Source organism: Nerophis ophidion, linkage group LG07 (genome assembly GCF_033978795.1).
Source record: "Nerophis ophidion isolate RoL-2023_Sa linkage group LG07, RoL_Noph_v1.0, whole genome shotgun sequence".
Taxonomy (NCBI): Eukaryota; Metazoa; Chordata; class Actinopteri; order Syngnathiformes; family Syngnathidae; genus Nerophis; species Nerophis ophidion.
In genome coordinates, this window is record NC_084617.1 from 70,142,423 (window position 1) to 70,164,025 (window position 21,603).

The 21,603-nt window shown below is 39.8% G+C and overlaps 1 protein-coding gene across 1 annotated transcript; it reads right to left on the minus strand.

The window, feature by feature from the left end:
* Positions 1-34: 34 nt before the first annotated feature.
* On the minus strand, positions 35-19,490 carry rad9b (RAD9 checkpoint clamp component B). The gene is made up of 11 exons (XM_061907012.1): positions 19,362-19,490; positions 19,027-19,097; positions 15,590-15,721; positions 12,952-13,066; positions 12,778-12,877; positions 11,458-11,564; positions 10,256-10,362; positions 8,225-8,289; positions 8,016-8,138; positions 3,907-4,210; positions 35-288 (listed from the first exon to the last, which is right to left on the minus strand). Exons 1-11 carry the CDS (start codon positions 19,414-19,416, stop codon positions 157-159), a joined length of 1,311 nt encoding a protein of 436 aa, XP_061762996.1. The 5' UTR covers positions 19,417-19,490; the 3' UTR covers positions 35-156.
* Positions 19,491-21,603: the final 2,113 nt, after the last annotated feature.

A 21,603-nucleotide genomic window follows, 5' to 3' on the forward strand; every position in this document is an offset into this window, starting at 1 on the left:
TTCTCAATTTAGGTTCTCTTGAATTTGTGAGTGAACAACAAACATTTATTTGCCTTTAAAACTTTTGAACTTGCATAAATATTTTGGAATTGAAATGAAATATGAATACACTTAAATAGTTTCGGGTGCAATTTTCAGTGTTGTGTCATACAAGACCTAGCCTGAGACTGAGGGTCTTGCGGGGTCCTCCTCCTCCTCCGGGTCACTGTGACAGGCCAGAACAGGCGGTGTGGCAGCAGGACTCTCACTTTGTGTCGCAGACAAAGCCCGGAACAGAAGGGAGCAGATCTACAGCAGGAAAGTGATACTAGTGATTGTACTGACGGCACATTCAGATTATTGTGACAGAACAAACATTTGACCATTGATTGTGGTGAACAATATTAAATGGTATTGGTTACCATGACTTGATTAACGTGGACCCCGACTTAAACAAGTTGAAAAACTTATTGGTGTGTTACCATTTAGTGGTCAATTGTACGGAATATGTACTGTACTGTGCAATCTACTACTGAAAATCTTAATCAATCAATCAAAAGTCAAAGTGTAACAAACGTGTGGCAAACAGTCCCCAAACTTTTTGACTCAGGGGCCGTATTGGGTTAAAAAAATTTGACCAGGGGCAGTGGTATATATATATATATATATATATGTATAGCTCGGTTGGTAGAGCGGCCGTGCCAGCAATTTGAGGGTTGCAGGTTCGATTCCTGCTTCCGCCATCCTAGTCACTGCCGTTGTGTCCTTGGGCAAGACACTTTACCCACCTGCTCCCAGTGCCACCCACACTGCTTTAAATGTAAAAAAAATTAGATATTTGGTTTCACTATGTAAAGTGCTTTGAGTCACTAGAGAAAAAGCGCCATGTAAATATAATTCAATTCACTTCACATATATATATATATATATATATATAAACTGTCTTTTCCCTAAACTGAACAAAAGTAATATGTCCACTGATGTTTAAAAACTCTAAACTCAGGGTCTAATTTATGTTTCCCATTTTTGGGAAACATACATTTTTGGGAAACATAAAATTCAATTTTGCCATTTTTTCCCCCTCGTGCACTAATTGACTGAAAGATAGCTCACGTGCAGCCTTTGTGGTGCAAGCGTGATGACGTCCAGTTACTGCTGGGAAAATGCATTTTTAGACAATATGATTTGCTTGAGCGGCTAGGAGGCAAAAAAGGACATATTAAAAAAAATTAATAATACCTTTTTTTTTTTTTTTTTTTTAGTCGGGACCACCGCGGGTTGGACTTTGGACGCTGGCGTGCCGTATCTGCCTAGGAGACCCAGTAACAAGCGGTAGAGAATGGATTGTAGGATGGGCGAAAAAGGGCAGATTAAAAAAAAATATAATCATCCATCCATTCATTTTCTACCGCTTATTCCTTTTGGGGTAGCAGGGGGACGCTGGTGCCTATCTCAGCTACAATTGGGCTGAAGGCGGGGTAAACCCTGGACAAGTCACCGCACGCCACTGTCTAAAATCCAGCCCGCGAGTAGTCCTGGCTAAAAAGTAAATAAAAATAGTATTTATTTTATTATTATTATTATTTGAAATTATAACAAATAAAAAAATAAATAAAATTTGTATTTACTTTTTAGCCGGGACTACTCGCGGGCCGGATTCTGGACGCTGGCGTGCGGCATCTGCCTAGGAGACTCAGTAACAAGCGGTAGAGAATGGATTGTAGGACGGGCGAAAAAGGGCAGATTAAAAACAACTATAACTATCCATCCATTCATTTTCTACCGCTTATTACCTTTGGGGTCGCTGGTGCTTATCTCAGCTACAATTGGGCAGAAGGCGGCGTACACCCTGGACAAGTCACTACACGCCAGTGTGTAAAATCCAGCCCGCGAGTAGTCCTGGCTAAAAAGTAAATAAAAATAGTATTTACTTTATTATTATTATTTTTTTAAATTATAATCAAAAAAACAAATAAATACAATTTGTATTTACTTTTTAGCCGGGACTACTCACGGGCCGGATTTTGGACACTGGCGTGCCGTATCTGCCTAGGAGACTCAGTAAAAAGTGGTAGAAAATGGATTGATGGATGGGTGAAAAAGAACAAATTAAAAAAATAATAATTAAAAAAAACAAAAAAACATAATTTTTTTTTACTTCGTACTACCCGCGGGCCGGATTTTGGACGCTGGTGGGCCGTATCTGGCCCGCGGGCCGTAGTTTGGGGACCCCTGGTCAACACACAGCCAGCATGATCGGATTATTTCATGTAGTAGAATTATTTGCTATCTGGAAGTGTTGTTACCGTCATACTTGCCAACCTTGAGACCTCCGATTTCGGGAGTTGGGGGGTGGGGGCGTGGTTAAGAGGGGATGAGTATATTTACAGCTAGAAAAGTGCAGATTGGATTTTAACCTATTTAAAACATGACATCAAAAATATATATTTATTGTGAGAAATCATTAAGATGATCAGTGTTTCCACAAAGATAAATATCATTAATTGTTAATAATAACATAGAGTTAAAGGTAAATTGGGCAAATTGGCTATATCTAGCAATTTATTTAAGTGTGTATCAAACTGGTAGCCCTTCGCATTAATCAGTACCCAAGAAGTAGCTCTTGGTTTCAAAAAGTTTGGTGACCCCAGCCGTAGATGTTACTGTCACATACTGTATGCATGTACAGTAGTATTGTCCTGTTTAAGAGTGTCACAACATTGCTGTTTACAGCAGACAAACTGCTTTACGGTAGACAAAAACGTGACTGTTGTTGTGTGCTGTTACCGTGCTGGGAGGATGTTAATGAAACGGCCTAACAATAAACCCACATAAGAAACCAAGAACTCGCCTTCGATCATTCTACAGTTATAACGTCATTGGGCAAGCTCGCTCTTTATATTGTGGGACAGCGGACGTGAAAACATTTTTATTTTTTTTACGGTATAGCTCGGTTGGTAGAGTGGCCGTGCCAGCAACTTGAGGGTTGCAGGTTCGATTCCCGCTTCCGCCATCCTAGTCACTGCCGTTGTGTCCTTGGGCAAGACACTTTACCCACCTGCTCCCAGTGCCACCCACACTGGTTTAAATGTAACTTAGATATTGGGTTTCACTATGTAAAGCGCTTTGAGTCACTAGAGAAAAGCGCTATATAAATATAATTCACATATAATTCACAAAACAGGCTGTCGACATGTCACTCAGGTCTACATGGAGCTGGAGGGGGCGTGCACTCCAGCTCCGCCTGAATTTCGGAAGATTTTCGGGAGAAAATTGGTCCAGAGGAGAGGTTTTCGGGAGAGGCGCTGAATTTCGTGAGTCTCCCGGAAAATCCGGGAGGGTTGGCAAGTATGGTTACCGTAGAGTAGGGTTGTACAATATCGCAGTACTATACTAGTACCGCGATACTAATGAATCATTTTCGGTATTATACCGCCTCGAAAAAGTACACATGAGGACTTACATTTTGACCAATGTATGATCCTGCAACTACTTGGTATTGGATTGATAACTAAATGTGTGGCATCATCCAAAACGAATGTAAAGTATCAAAGAACAGAAGGATAAGTAATTAAATTAACATGTTAAAAGAGAAAATAAGCAGATATTAACAGTAAATGAAAAAGTTGATTAATAATCCATTTTTACAGCTTGTCCCTCCTAATGTTGACAAAATAATAGGTAGATGAATGACACAATATGTTACTGCATATGTCAGCAGACTCTTTGTTTACTTACTACTAAAAGACAAGTTGTCTCATTTTTTATTTAAGGACTAAATTGCAATTATAATCATATGTTTAATGTACTCTAAGATTTTTTTTTGTTCAAATAAAGCCAATAATACCATTTTTTATTTTTTTTTAGAAATGTATCTAAACACATTTTGGTACTGGTACCAAGTTTTTGGTATTGGGACAACCCTACCGTAGAGGAAGCAGGACTGGTGTGGTTGGGTGCACCAGGTCTAAGAAGGCTGTGATGGTGTGACAGAAGCTGTGTCAAAGTGGCTGAGGGGCCCAGAGGGCTGCCCTGGCTGGATGCAACCACATGGACCCCAGCATCATGGCTGAGGCCTCCATCTCTGGCATCGACCACAGCAGCATGGCTGAGGCCTCCATCCCTGGCACCGACCACAGCAGCATGGCTGAGGTCTCCATCCCTGGCACCGACCACAGCAGCATGGCTGAGGCCTCCATCCCTGGCACCGACCACAGCAGCATCCTCACATCTGTCAACACACACAGGAAGAACCTTTTTTATTTCTATTGCTAAGAGTACATTTCTGTACAGGTTTCTTATCTACTGAAAAGGAGGATTGTTTGAGGGCGGTACAGCTCAGTTGGTAGAGTGGCCGTGCCAGCAACTTGAGGTTTCCAGGTTCTATCTCCGCTTAGTCAATGCCGTTGTGTCCTTGGGCAAGACACTTTACCCACCTGCTCCCGGTGCCACCCACACTGGTTTAAATGTAAATTACACAATGGGTTTCACTATGTAAAAGCGCTATATAAATATAATTCACTTCACTTCACTTTGGGGAGGCTGATGCGTTGCCAACTATGTCCCCAGACCTAAACCCCCTTGGCAATTGTCAGTTTGTTAGTGACAAACCCCAAGATGCAGAGAAAGAGGCAGGCATTGCGTAAGAAAACATGATTTAATTAAACACTAAAACAAGAACAAACCAAAAAGGTACCAACAAAAGGTGCGCACGAGGCGGATAACAAACTTGGCTAAGAACAAAAACACTAACTGTGACACGACGGAACTATGGCATGAGCAGAGTGATCAGAAGTAGACGAAGCTACAAGCGACAAGACAGGTAGTGCTGACATCGGCACGACATAATGACAATAATCCAGCACTGACTGGAAGAGAAAACAGGTCTAAAATAATGGCTGGCTGATTGACACCAGGTGTGGCCAGGTACCAAACAGTCACAGCTGAGGGGACAGAGCGCCCAGGGAGACAAACAGGAAACAGAACCAAAATAAGAGTGCTGACAGGAACTAAAGACAGGAAACAAAGACAAACGCAGAGTAAAAACTAAGACATGGTCAAACTGTCAGGGACAAGCCTGACACTTATTAGACATCCGTGTTACACCAAGTGACATTCTAGTCTTATGTGGCCATTATTGCTAAAAGAACCCATGTGTAATATTAAAACCTCACTTTCTCTTTCCTATTTCACATAATGTATCTTACTACAGTGAGTACATCCTTTACATTTCAGCAACCATTATGTCTTCGAAAAGAAATTATATCATTTAGACTAGTCAGTGTGCAGCTTGGATATTGTTTGAATACAGCCATTATTGTGGAACTAGCAGGCAACACAAGTGAGTCCACCCCAGGTCAGTGGTTCTCAAACTTTTTTCACCAAGTCCCACCATAGAAAACACTTGGCTCTAAAAGTACCACCTTTCTGACTGACATTAACATACAGTAGCATGGTAGGCCTAAGTATTCATTAAAAACGCGGCAGGGGTTTTATTTAGCAAGTGTGCCTTCTGTCCGAGTGCAGCTGGGATAGGTTCCAGTCCCCTCCCTTTTCCAAAAGGGACCAGCAGTAGAAAATGGAAGGATAAAAGTATATTTGCTTCTAAAGGCTTAGTGGCCACATGCGTGGACAGCACCTTTTAGCTCTTATTTCCAAAATTGTGTACACTACTGAATTGGGGTCTTATGGCCGCTTATGTGGACACTTATACTGCCATCTGGTGGTGTCAGAAGAGTATAACATACAAAAGAATTTAGAAAAAAATGTGTAAAATAAAAATTTGCATGTCACTACAAATGAAGTACACATTTGTGTACGTATGGACTAGGTACATCATATTAAAAGATGTGTTTTAGTTTTTATTCTAATTAGGGTCCAATACGCCCAAATAGCAAGGAGAAATAAAAAACTACGGCAGCTGCGCCGTTGCAGACAAGTAGAGGCTCCAGAGAGTGGTAAAGGCAGCACAGCCCTCTCCCCTCCCTGACAGACATTTACACCTCCCGCTGCTTCAGCAGCGCTACCAACATTATCAAGGACAGCTCCCACCCTGGCTTTGACCTGTTCGACCTGCTGGCGTTACGAAGGCACTCCCGGGTCATCAGATCTAAGACAAACAGACTCAAGAACAGCTTTTTCCCTAAAGTCATAACCACGGTGAACTCTCATAGGCACCTACTTTATAGTTTAACACCTCTCTGTGTGCAATGTTTACTTTCCACCCACAGCCTGAATGCTTTTGTGTATATGTACATAGTATAACATTTTATATTTAAACAACACATTCAGAACCTTCGTTCTCAGGACACCTTACCTCCTTTTGCACAATTTTTCTTTTCTTTCCTTCTTATGTTTTGCATATTTATAGACTGTCACATTGATACTGTAATGGCCTTTAATCTCATTGTACTGGTGTATAGTGACAATAACAGGCATTCTATACTATTCTAAGCTCATCGAGAGAATGCCAAAAGTGTGAAGTAATCCGAGCAAAGGGTGGCTATTTTGAAGAAACTAGAATATAAAACATGTCTTCAGGTATTTCACCTTTTTTTTGTTAAGTACATAACACATACTTGCCAACCTTGAGACCTCCGATTTCAGGAGGTGGAGGGGGGGGCGTGGTTAAGAGGGGAGGAGTATATTTACCGCTAGATTCATAGATTCCCCAAGTCAAGTATTTTATATATATATATATATATATATATATATATATATATATATATATATATATATATATATATATATATATATATATATATATATATGTATATATAAAATAAATACTTGAATTTCAGTGTTCATTTATTTACACATTTACACACACATAACACTCATCTAATTATTGTTGAGTTGAGGGTTGAATATTCCATCCTTGTTTTTGTAACCATATGCATGTACACTAGATGGCAGTATAGTCCTGTTTAAGAGTGTCACAACACATTGCTGTTTGGCAGACGAACTGCTTTAGGTAGACTAATTCGGACTGCTGTTGTTGTGTGTTGTTTTACCGCACTGGGAGGACGATAATGTAACTGCCTAACAATAAACCCACATAAGAATCCAAGAACTCGCCCTCGATCATTCTACAGTTATAACGTCATTGGGCAGACACGCTCGTTGTACACGTCACTCAGGTCCGCATGGAGCTGGAGGAGGCGTGGCCTCCAGCTTCGCCTGAATTTCGGGAGATTTTCGGGAGAAATTTTGTTCCGGGAGGTTTTCGGGAGAGGCGCTGAATTTCGGGAGTCTCCCAGAAAATCCGGGAGGGTTGGCAAGTATGACATAACTCCACATGTGTCCATTTATAGTTTTGATGCCTTCAATGACAATCTACAATGGAAATAGTCATGAAAATTTAAAAAACACAATGAATGAGAAGGTGTGTCCAAACTTTTGGCTTGTACTGTATATCATGACCTGATGAGGAAATAAGCCCTGAGGACAAATACATAGGAATCATTTTTACCCCTTCATTCTTACGGTGCCCCTTCTGGAAAATTGTCCATGTGGACCACATTAAAAACCCACCCCTGGCTATAAGTAATCAAGTAAACCTAAATCAAACAACTGCTTTCTGAGAAGTAAACAGATTGAAACACCAGGGAAAGGGTGAGTCATAATGACTTCGGGCTGCAGATCTAAATGTGCAAGGGTTGTGATGTACCGCACAATAAAAGCAAGGTTAGAACTCCTAAACTGGCTTCAAACACAATCAGCCTCATGTACAAAACCAGCGTCTCAGGTACCTTGACTTGTCCTACTTTTCTCTGTCACAGACATAAGGCTGGCAGTAACCCTGCACCCACTTAGGATTCTAAAAGGAGCCAATGAGAGCTTGTTGGCATGGCTGAGAGCCAGGGGAGAAGCTCAGGTAGATCCCTGTGGGAAGATTCCATTAGACCAGCTCAAACATAATCACTGCAGATCTGAGACAAAGGAGCTTGGCGTGACAAGGGCGTCATCTCTGACATTCTCACACATCACAAATCTTGCACATGCTTGTGTTCTAGAACAATGGTGTAGTGCTATACCTAGGTGAAGTTGGGTCAGGGCTCTTTGTTGGTTGGGATGAGCTTCTGCTGTCAGAGTCAATCAGGGTGGCCAGCACCACTGTGGCCTCCATGACCAGGTCTTCCACAGAGAAGCACACAGGCCTACAAACAGGAGCAATGATGACGCAGAACACAGTCATTTAAAGTATGAGCACCACTTAGCTGATTGCTGAGGCAACTGGACTCACTTTCCTGCAGTACCAAAGTGGATTGAAACTGGTAAGCAAAGTGACTCGGCAAAGTGCAGCAAACCCTTTGAAAGAAAAAAAAGAAGGTTATGAGTTGTCAACACTAGAAGCTAAATGGGGCGGCACACAGCATGCCATCAGAAACACTCCAAGGTGTTTAGACAGGTCAAGTCTGGTTAATTGGACTAACACCGCAACCGTTTATCCAAATTTCCAAGAGGCCAACCAAGTGCTGATGTGTTTTCAAAGCCAAATTCAATTGTGCTCAGTTTGATGCTCTTACTAAAGCACCACTAAATATGCAACTCAAATCATTTCAATAGTGTTCAATGTTTAGTTAGTGGGTGCATCTCATTATAGTCTAGTCATTATAGTCATTATAGGGTAGAAAAAGCGCTATACAAGTACAACTCATTTACTGTTTACCATAGTCTGCAAAGTAACATTGGTAAAACCTCATATTTGCATCTTTCTGTGTTTTGGTATCATTCATGACCCCAACTTGATGTTTGGAAATGAGAGCCATAAAACAATACGGACAGTGGAACACAATAACACAGTTCTGATCAGAGAACCTAAATCATGACCAGTTGTGTTCTAGCTTCAATAGTGCCTGTGTAGTAGTGGTTCAAGTTGGTGACCCTCTCTTCTCTGGTGCTGTGTGGGCGAGTGTTTGTTCATGTGATATTAGTTAACCATCCATCCATTATCTACCGCTTGTCCTTTTTGGGGTTACGGGGGTTGCTGGCGCCTATCCCAGCTGCATTCGGACGCAAGGTGGGGTACAAGGAGAAGTCCTCACCTCATTGCAGGCTTTTAGTTAACAAAAGAGCATTTTCTTAGAACAGGCTTGGACAATTATTTTGACTCGGGGGCCACTTTTAGAGAAAAAAATGTGTCTGGGGGCCCATATACCATTTTTTAGGAACACTAATACAAAACCTCACAATAATGTCTGATTGAATGCTAAAAACGTTATGACAGACCACCTTAACAAAAACTTAATGGAATTTTACATTTTTCTATGAACGATAAAACACTGAATAATGACAAAATATAAATGTCACACCTCCTTTCGATTGACATATTTTACAATCAAGTGAAACGCAACAAAAATGCAACAAACAGTGAAATATGAACGCGAAGGGTACAAAATAAACCCACCTACAATCTGATATATCTGATATTTGCTGAACTTCCCCCTGGAATCAATAATGTACTTCCTATTCTATTCTATTGCATATATCACTAAGCCTTAGAACTTTTAGTTGTGAAAATCTCCTTCCGCGTCTGTGGAAACGCTTCCCACCCACACTGGTTAGTGCCTCATCTAAGCTGCTGTGTCGTAGATGACCATAGTAACTAATTAGATGACCATAGTAACTAATTAGATGACCATAGTAACTAATTAGATGACCATAGTAACATGTAAATCATCCATAAGCGCCGATTCCAACCATTGAAATACTTTGTATAGTTAAAGACTTACGGTCATTAGAAAACATGACTGCACATCATAATGGCAGCTACAGTTTTCATCTTAAATATCTAAAAAAAATTATTTGGGAATGTCCGGCGGGCCAGATTGAAAAGCTCAATGGGCCACATGTGGCCTCCGGGCCTTAATTTGCCCAGGTCTGTCCTAGAGCAAGTTGACAAGTTCAAGTTTGTCTCTGACCCTAAAGGTATAGCTCGGTTGGCAACTTGAGGGTTCCAGGTTCGATTCCCGCTTCCGCCATCCTAGTCACTGCCCTTGTGTCCTTGGGCAAGACACTTTACCCACCTGCTCCCAGTGCCACCCACACTGGTTTAAATGTAACTTAGATATTAGGTTTCACAATGTAAAAGCACTATATAAATATAATTCACTTCACTACACTCAAGCTCGCCACAATATGTTCAGCATCTAGTATCTTGCTTGTTGAGGGCATCCAACTGACCTGATAAATGCTGGGCACAAATACAGAAAATTCCCACATTTCTACGCTAAGAACCCACACCCAAACATGATTTTCCAAAAAGAGCTGTTACCCTCAGCTCCTTCAGACAGAAGGTTATAGCAGAGTCTCCTGCAGACTGAAAAAAGTCGAACTCGTCGGGGTGTAAGGACACCTCGGTGCAAATCATCTTCCCGTGATCTGTGACAGAAACACAAGCAACATTACAAGGTTTGTGGAAGTCTCATCCGTCAAATCACAAAAGGTGTGTCCAAAGTGCCATTGTCAGAATAATTAATTCATTATCATGCAAATTAGCTTTGTCACCTACCACATAAACTAGAATGCAAATGTTCAGTTCCGATAGGTTAGCATGTATTAAACTTAATTGTGTCAGGCATGCCACTGACAGTTTGTTTGTGTTTTACTTTTTCCTCTGTGTGTGTTTAGTATTTTCTGTTTTTAGTTCCTGTCAGCGCTCTTATTTTGTCTGTTTCCTGTTTTTTTCCCTTTGCGCTGTTTTCCCCTCAGCTGCGGCTGATTGGCACCTGGCCCCACCTGGTGTCAATCAGTCCATTCCTATTTTACCTGCTTTGTTCCTTCAGTCAGTGCTGGATTATTGTATTGCATGTCGCTCTTGTCGTGTCGTGTTTTGTCAATGCAGCGTTGCGGTAAGCTTTATTTGATTGCGGTTTTTAGCTTACTGCCTTTTGTTCCCTGCTTCCAAGTTTGTTTTCATATTTCATGTACGACTTCTCTTTCCTGCTCGAGACCTGCTAGCTTCCACGCTAGGCCTTTTTGTTTTGCTAGCTTCCATGCTAAGCTCTGTTTATTTTCTAGTTCCCATGCTAGCTCTTTTTGTTTGTTATCCGCCCACGTGCGCGCTTTTTGTTTGTACCCTTTGTTTGTTTTTGTCTTAGTGTTTTAAATTAAATCATGTTTTCCTGCAAAATGCCTCTCGCCGTCTCTGCATCTTGGGGTTCGTCACAAACCAACTCTGACACATTGATTTCTTTTCAGATTGATTGATTGATTGATTGATACTTTTATTAGTAGATTGCACAGTAGATTGCATATTCCGTACAATTGACCACTAAATGGTAACACCCGAATAAGTTTTTCAACTTGTTTAAGTCGGGGTCCACGTTAATCAATTCAGCATATTTAAAGCACAACATGTATGAAATTAGCCTGCATTTTTAATTTTCTTCCGTCGGCTAGAAAAAGTTGGGACACAGCATAAAAATGAGGACAATATGCATGACTAAGTGTAGGAAGAGAGCAACATTAGCTCACCATTTGCTTCTTGATGGTAGTTCATCAGACTGACTCTAAGGGGGGCTATAGACAGTGTGACTTCCTCTTGAGATGCTGGGAAATGCATCACCATGTTTGCAAGAAGCCTGCTGAGAGGAAATGGAAGTAAATAGGCTTCAGAAATGTAGTTAAATGCTGCCATCTGCTGGCAGGTCATTATTTTTAATCATTGTGACTTCACATTAGGGAAAGAGTGCAAAAACGTTTTTTCCACTGATGACCACATACTAAAAAATTAAAGGCTGCGGGGTGGCCATGATTGTATTTTAGATTTAATAAAGACATTAATATTAAGCCAATGTAGATATTATATACTACAATAGCTATGTGTCATACAGTAGAAGACATAACGTATTATTATTACTGGTATTATACAGTACTTGTGTTACGAAATATGAACATTTCAACTCTTTCTTAGTTTTTATGCTGTTTTTTTTTGCACATCCAAATGTTATTCAGCATTCTGCACTGATTCAAATATCAGTGTCTTTGTCTACTCTTTCTTCTTTATAGCAACAATATTTAGGGTTTTCCCTCATCTTTCCCTCTTTTTCCTTGTTCTGTTTGGGAGGGTTTTTTTTGTTTAATTGTAGTGAAGTTTGTTTAATTGTAATTTCAGAACGTGTATTAGGTCAATAAAATACGACTTCGTAAATTCAGCTGCAAATGGCCTCCCGGGACGTACATTAGTCACCCATGCAAACAGGTTTCTTTTACTTAAAAAGAAACATGTGCTTCAGGGCATTCTATGATGAGTATATGATATGCACACTTTATTTTACTTTAAGCAGTGATTATATTCAAATATCAAATTGTTAAAGACTATAGACAGAAAAATCACATGCCAGTTAAAAGCACCATACTAGGTTAACCTCCCGGTGACAATGTTGATGGGTGTAAAATATTTTTATTCTATAGTCTTGCTGACCATTATTATGACTCTGGGTGAGGGTGGAGCTAACACAAATGGCTGCAGGTGGTTGTTGCTGTATGTGTGAGGGCAAACACAATGAATGCTGTGTGCTGAGTGCTGTTCGTCGTCCTCTGTCCTACGGCAATTTAGCTTTTCCTAAAATGTGCACGCCAAAACACATGCTTTCATTTTGAATGCCTGCCTTTGAAGGCTGCAGAATGTGGTACGTCAATGTTGCTGTGTTGCTACAGGAATACTACAGAGGGGTTTTTTTTCCCCAAAAAATATGGGAAAATTTGGTAAATTATTAAAACATTTGGATGTAAATCAACAGGGGAAAAGAGCCGACAAAGAGTGTTTTGATGACCGAACAGATAGGTGCTTGCCTGGCTGGTGCCTTCAGCACATTGGGACAAAGATGTGAAGCAAACACGGCCTGGAGAGCTTCACTCTCTTGGTAACACAGGTTGTGGGTTTTTGTGATGCCTGGAAAAATAGAAAAATATCAACTCAACAATGTAATGGACGTAATTATGCCTTAGAACAACTTTACTTCCAACCATGTCTACAGGAAAACTGGATCATTATTCTGTCATTGGAAGCGTTGACTGATATCTGGCATCGCTCCACGTTGCGCTCAATGGAAGTCAAACAACGGAAAAGTGGCAGCAAAGACTGAAATGAAAATTGAAGAACCAAAAAAAAAAGTATTTGTATTAGAGAATATTTTTAAATTACAGTGGTACCTCGGTTTTGGTACGTCCCATTTCTCGTACGATTTGGTGTTCAGCAAAAATTGTCGCCAAAAGTTTGCCCCGGTTTTGAGTATAACACCTAAGTTTTCATACGAATAGAACATTCCGCGTAACGTACTAATCATTTTCCCACGTATTGTTCCACAAAATCAAAGGCCCTAACAAAGAATCCCATGCGTTAGTGACTCAGTCTCTGTGCCTTTTTTATTGAGTATGACTGCAAAATAATCCACCATGGGGCCAAAGAGAGTTTTGCGGGCCAGCACTTCAAGGAAGGTATGAAACTCTATTGAATCCAAGTAAGAATTGTTAACCAAGTATGAAGGTGGCATCGGTTTGCCTCTCCATCCCCTCCTCCCTCTCTGCTGGATCTACCGTATTTTTCGGAGTATAAGACGCTCCGGAGTATAAGTCGCACCTGCCGAAAATGCATAATAAAGAAGGAAAAAAACATTTGTAAGTCGCACCATAATTTCCCCATTTTTGGGGGAAATTTATTTGATAAAATCCAACACTAGGAATAGAAACTTAAAAGGCAATTTAAAATAAATAAAGAATAGTGAACAACAGGTTGAATAAGTGCATGTTATATGATGCATACTGTAAATAACCAACTGAGAAGGTGCCTGGTATGTTAACGTAACATATTATGACAAGAGTCATTCAAATAACTATAATATATAGAACATGCTATACGTTTACCAAACAATCTGTCACTCCTAATCGCTAAATCCCATGAAATCTTATACGTCTAGTCTCTTACGTGAATGAGCTAAATAATATTATTTGATATTTTACGGTAATGTGTTAATAATTTCACACATAAGTCGCTCCTGAGTATAAGTCGCACCCCTGGCCAAACTATGAAAAAAAACTGCGACTTATAGTCCAAAAAATACGATAGTCTCTATTTTATGCTGCAGCTGTTACATATACTGTAATATTGTACATGGTAATTGTTATATATTGTATATATGATATAAACATATGATGTATATATCAGTATATATCAAATACTGTACGTATATTTTGTAAATGGCGCAGTGGAAGAGTGGCCGTGCGCAACCAGAGGGACACTGGTTCGATCCCCACCTAGTACCAACCTCGTCACGTCCGCTGTGTCCTGAGCAAGACACTTCACCCTTGCTCCTGATGGGTGCTGGTTAGCGCCTTGCATGGCAGCTCCCTCCATCAGTGTGTGAATGTGTGTGTAAATGGGTAAATGTGGAAGTAGTCTCAAAGTGCTTTGAGTACTTTGAAGGTAGAAAAGCGCTATACAAGTACAACCCATTTATCATTTATTTATTTAACTATTACATATATGTCATATTTTATATTGCTACTACGGTACATTTTTTGTCTATTTTATACTTGCATTGTGCTTTCCATCCTTTGTAACTGAGCTACTGTGTGGAACAATTTCCTTTGTGGATCATTTAAGTTTGTCTAACTCTAAGTTCATCGCCAAATTCACCAGCAAGAGTCTTGAATTAAGATAAGTGATGTTAAATGTCCATTTATTAATTTAATTCGTTATTTATAGTACAGGGTTTCCCACACAGGGCTTCACGGTGGAAGAGGGGTTAGTGCGTCTGCCTCACAATACGAAGGTCCTGCAGTCCTGGGTTCAAATCCAGGCTCGGGTTCTTTCTGTGTGGAGTTTGCATGTTCTCCCTATGAATGCGTGGGTTCCCTCCGGGTACTCCGGCTTCCTCCCACTTCCAAAGACATGCACCTGGGGATAGGTTGATAGGCAACACTAAATTGGCCCTAGTGTGTGAATGTGAGTGTGAATGTTGTCTGTCTATCTGTGTTGGCCCTGCGATGAGCTGGCGACTTGTCCAGGGTGTACCCCGCCTTCCGCCCGATTGTAGCTGAGATAGGCGCCAGCGCCCCCCGCAACCCTGAAAGGGAATAAGCGGTAGAAAATGGATGGATGGATGGATGGGTTTCCCACACATTCATTTATTTGTGGCGGCCCGCCACAAAAGAATTACAGGCCGCCACAAAAAAAAAATAGTTTTTTTTTTTTGTTTTTCGGCTTTTGACTCGCTCGACCGCTCATAAAAGCAATGAGACTCTGTCTGTGAATGGAGCTTGTAGTTACATATTGTATAAATATGTAAATATTATATAAATATGTGGATAAATATGTACATAAAGTGTTCTTCTTGGTCATCGCTGTCCGACCACACCACCACAAATAGATGCCTGACCTGTGGGAAACACTGTACTATATCTATTTCACATACTTTTTACATGTAAAACTATAAGTATTACCTAAAAAAAATGTTTAGTTTTTGTTAGGTATGTACTAATTGGATTTACATTGAGTTAAGGAAAATTTTAAAAATTTATTTTGGAACAGATGGTGAAAAACTGAGGTACCACTGTCCCACTATATTACTTACTATATCATAATTCATTATCTCATTGGCATTACCTTCATATACAGTTTGCATTTAATAGGTTCACTGGCCTCCACTGACACCAGGCTGTACTTCTGGAAGAAGATGGTTGAAAAGAAGAAGCAAGCATATGCAGACTGAGCTGCATTCACTGATCTCAGTGCCAGCTGTAAGACAAAATACTTGTATTAGTGAATTATATTTATATAGCGCTTTTCTCTAGTGACTCAAAGCGCTTTACATAGTGAAACCCAATATCTAATTACATTTAAACCAGTGTGGGTGGCACTGGGAGCAGGTGGGTAAAGTGTCTTGCCCAAGGACACAACGGCAGTGACTAGGATGGCGGAAGCGGGAATCGAACCTGCAACCCTCAAGTTGCTGGCACGGCCACTCTACCAACCGAGCTATACCGCTGGGCAGGTCAATCTCGTATTGACAGTACCAGTACCAAGGATAGTATCATAAGCGGCTCGATACTGCCGTGATAGGATACTTTTCAATTCTCTTGTATGTTTATTTTTACAAATGTCTGTGGGTTTTGGTGTTGTCGATATTGTTTAAATTGTTGATATTGTTAGGATACGATAGAAGAGACTTATATTTATGTCACAATGAGGAAATCACATTATTGTTTTTACATACAGTAACAGAAGGAGAATGTAATGAGGCATGTGTGTAAAAGTTGCACACAGCCCCTTTAAGTACAGTAGAGGTTTATTTAAATTCTAAGTACATTTTTATTCAATCTTTAAAAACTGTATTTCGATATCTATTTTAGTACAATGTTTAATTTGTATGTGCAATTAATTGCATTTAATTCATAATGTACATAGTTTTTATTGGCCTCTAGTCAAACACAGAGTTACTGTTTGGACTGTCATGTTACAGTGGCCAACAATATTAAATATACTTGTTAAATAAAGACTAAGTATTTTTTTTATCAAATACTTGGGCCTACTAAACTACTGTATTTTAAGGTTGGTCATTATGGTGGTACTTAAGGACCAAGTGAGTTGTGAGGTGGTACTGAGTGAAACAGGTTTGAGAACTACTGGTGTAAACAATGATGATATCACCATAACTACTGGTGTAGACAATGATGATATCACCATAACTACTGGTGTAGACAATGATGATATCACCATAACTACTGGTGTAGACAATGCTGACATGACCATAATTACTGGTTATGATGATATGACCATAAATACTGGAGTAGACAATGATGACATGACCATAACTACTGGTTATGATGACATGATCATAACTACTGGTTATGATGACATGACCATAATTACTGGCTATGATGACATGACCATAACTACCGGTTATGATGACATGATCATCCATCCATCCATCCATCCATCCATCCGTCCATCCATCCATCCATCTTCTTCCGCTTATCCGAGGTCAGGTCGCGGGGGCAACAGCCTAAGCAGGGAAACCCAGACTTCCCTCTCCCCAGCCACTTCGTCTAGATCTTCCCGGGGGATCCCGAGGCGTTCCCAGGCCAGCCGGGAGACATAGTCTTCCCAACGTGTCCTGGGTCTTCCCCTTGGCCTCCTACCGGTTGGACATGCCCTAAACACCTCCCTAGGGAGGCGTTCGGGTGGCATCCTGACCAGATGCCCGAACCACCTCATCTGGCTCTTCTCGATGTGAAGGAGCAGCGGCTTTACTTTGAGTTCCTCCCGGATGGCAGAGCTTCTCACCCTATCTCTAAGGGAGAGCCCCGCCACACGGCGAAGGAAACTCATTTTGGCCGCTTGTACCCATGACCTTATCCTTTCGGTCATGACCCAAAGCTCATGACCATAGGTGAGGATGGGAACGTAGATCAACCGGTAAATTGAGAGCTTTGCCTTCCGGCTCAGCTCCTTCTTCACCACAACGGATCGATACAACGTCCGCATTACTGAAGACGCCTACGGCTGTCGCCCAGCTCACATTGCACCCGACCTCTATGGCCCCTGCTATGGGTGGTGAGCCCATTGGAGGGGTGACCCACGTTGTCTCTTTGGGCTGTGCCCGGCCAGGCCCCATGGGAACAGGCCCCGCCACCAGGCGCTCGCCATCGTGCCCCACCTCCGGGCCTGGCTCCAGAGGGGGGCCCCGTTGACCCGCGTCCGGGCGATGGAAATCTGGGTCCATGTTTTGTCTTCTTCATAGAGGTCTTCGAGCTGCTCTTTGTCTGATCCCTCACCTAGAACCTGTTTGCCCTGGGAGACCCTACCAGGGGGCATAAAGCCACCGGACAACATAGCTCCTAGGATCATTGGGATACGCAAACTCCTCTACCACTATAAGGTGGCAGCTCAGAGAGTGACATGATCATAGCTACTGGTTATGATTACATGACCATAACTACTGGTGTAGACAATGATGACTTGACCATAACTACTGGTGTAGACAATGATGACATGACCATAACTACTGGTTATGATGACATGACCATAACTACTGGTAATGATGACATGACCATAACTAATGGTAATGTTGACATGACCATAACGACTGGTGTAGACAATGATGACATGACCATAACTACTGGTTATGATGACATCACCATAATTACTAGTTAAGATGACATGACCATAACTATTTGTTATGATGACATGATCATAGCTACTAGTTATGATGATATGATCATAAATACTGGTTATGACATGACCATAACTACTGGTAATGATGGCATGACCATAACTACTGGTGTAGACAATGATGACATGATTATAACTACTGGTGTAGACAATGATGACTTGACCATAACTACTGGTGTAGACAATGATGACTTGACCATAACTACTGGTGTAGACAATGATGACATGACCATAACTACTGGTTATGATGACATGACCATAACTACTGGTAATGATGACATGACCATAACTAATGGTAATGTTGACATGACCATAACGACTGGTGTAGACAATGATGACATGACCATAACTACTGGTGTAGACAATGATGACTTGACCATAACTACTGGTGTAGACAATGATGACTTGACCATAACTACTGGTGTAGACAATGATGACATGACCATAACTACTGGTTATGATGACATCACCATAATTACTAGTTAAGATGACATGACCATAACTATTTGTTATGATGACATGATCATAACTACTAGTTATGATGATATGATCATAAATACTGGTTATGACATGACCATAACTACTGGTAATGATGGCATGACCATAACTACTGGTGTAGACAATGATGACATGATTATAACTACTGGTAATGATGACATGATCATAACTACTGGTGTAGACCATGATGACATGACCATAATTACTGGTTATGATGACATGATCATAACTACTGGTTATGACCACATGACCATAACTACTGGTTATGATGACATGATTATGACTAGTGGTTTTATGATGACATGGTTATGACTACTGGTTATGATGACATGATTATGACTACTGGTTATGATGACATGACCACAACTTACCCCTTTAACCATTGGGTCTATCCACAACTCATCTCCAATCTTTGAAAGTGCTTGAATTGCTTTTCCAAAAGCTGTAACAAACATGGGCAGTCACTACAGGCTTGGTGATACAACTTCTCAAGTAAAATTGCTTTAACACTATCAATGACTTAAGAAAAATAAATAAAAAAACCTTGATTTTATGCTAGCTGTCAAGTTAGCTTGTATGCTATTGCTAGCTCTCATGTTTTGACGTCAACGTTAATAAATCATTAATTAGCAGAACAGATAACCAAGTAGGAAGTTACAATTTAAAAACAACATTAAGTGTATGTATAGTTTTGTGTGAAAATGACCTTTCACACATGTCCCCTGGAGAGTACAGTTCATGTTGAAGGAGTGACGCTGCATCCGTCGACCACCAGGCAGCTGAAGTGTGCCTGCCGGGACTTCTCAGCTTGTATTTAGTGGTCCTCAACCACCGGGCCGCGGAAGAGAAAAAAATATGTTTATTTTTATGTTTTTAATTATTAAATCAACATAAAATACACAATATATACATTATATATCGAAATAGAACAGGGGTCACCAACGCGGTAAAGACCAGATGAGTCGCCGCTGGCCTGTTCTAAAAATAGCTCAAATAGCAGCACTTACCAGTGAAATTTTTTAATTTTACCCTTTTACTAGCAAGCTGGTCTCGCTTTGCTCGACATTTTTAATTCTAAGAGAGACAAAACTCAAAAATAATTTGAAAATCCAAGAAAATATTTTAAAGACTTGGTCTAAATAAATTCATTTATTTTTTTATTTTGCTTCTTATAACTTTCAGAAAGACTATTTTAGAGAAACAATACAACCTCAAAAATGATTTTAGGATTTTTAAACACATATACCGTCTTACCTTTTAAATTCCTTCCTCTTCTTTCCTGACAATTTAAATCAATGTTCAAGTATTTGTTTTTATTATTGTAAAGAATAATAAATACATTTTAATTTTATTCTTCATTTTAGCTTCTGTTTTTTCGACGAAGAATATTTGTGAAATATTTCTTCAAACTTATGATTAAAATTCAAAAAACTTATTCTGGCAAATCTAGAAAATCTGTAGAATCAAATCTAAATTTTATTTCAAAGTCTTTTGAATGTCTTTTAAAATTTTTGTTTTGGAAAATCTAGAAGAAATAATGACTTGTCTTTGTTAGAAATATAGCTCGGTCCAATTTGTTATATATTCTAACAAAGTGCAGATTGGATTTTAACCTATTTAAAAGATGTCATCAAAATTCTAAAAGTAATTTTAATCAGGAAAAATTACTAATGATGTTCCATAAATAATTGTTTTAATTTTTTCAAAAAGATTCAAATTAGCTAGTTTTTCTCTTCATTTTTTTCGGTTGAGTTTTGAATTTTAAAGAGTTGAAATTGAAGCTAAACTATGTTTCAAAATTTAATGTTCATTTTTTTCTTGTGTTCTCCTCTTTTAAACCATTCAATTAAGTGTTTTTTTCATCATTTATTCCCTACAAAAAACCTTCCGTAAAAGGAAAAAAAATGTACGACGGAATGACAGACAGAAATACCCATTTATATATATATATATATATATATATATATATATATATATATATATATATATAATTTTTTTATTTTTTTATTTATTAAAGGTAAATTGAGCAAAACGGCTATTTCTGGCAATTTATTTAAGTGTGTATCAAACTGGTAGCCCTTCGCATTAATCAGTACCCAAGACGTAGCTCTTGGTTTCAAAAAGGTTGGTGATCCCTGATATAGATCAATACAGTTTGCAAGGATACAGTCCATAAGCACACGGTTGTATTTCTTTATGTCCGTGGGACAAATTTTCAAGCGTTGACCGGTCCGCAGCTACAAAAACCTTGGGGACCACTGCAATTACTACATTAAGATAGCTGCTTTTGTACTTATTTTTATAGATTCTTTTTTTTTTTAAGTATTTACATTCATAGTTTTGAGTAATGTGTTTTTGCTTGCTATGCGTCTCATTATAAACGCAACCAAATACCGACTCATCATTTGAGTCTTGCCATTTATTAATAGCGATACGATCCCGAGGAACACGCGGCAGAAATAGATGGTTGGATACACATTTTATCTATTTTTTTTTATTTTTAAATTGAATTAATCAATTCCAATTACATTTTTATAGTATATATTTTTTTACCTTTTGCCACTGAGATAGGCTGCGATGAGGTGGCGACTTGTCCAGGTTGTACCCCGCCTTCCGCCCAATTGTAGCTGAGATAGGCACCAGCGACCTCAAAGGGAATAAGCGGTAGAAAATTGAAGGATGGATGGCACTGAGATAGGCTTCAGCACCCAGCCGCGACCCCAAAAAGGGACAAGCGGTAGAAAATGGATGGAATGGATATTTATTGTTGTAATGAGTTTTGACATGTGTTGGATTCTGAGTCTTATCTGGATGTGCAAGTGTTTTGTTGTGTTTCTGAAAGAAAAGGGTAAAATATTAATTTTAAAAATGTAACTGAAATGAGTTGGGCTTCACGGTGGAAGAGGGGTTAGTGCGTCGGCCTCACAATACGAACGTCCCGAGTAGTC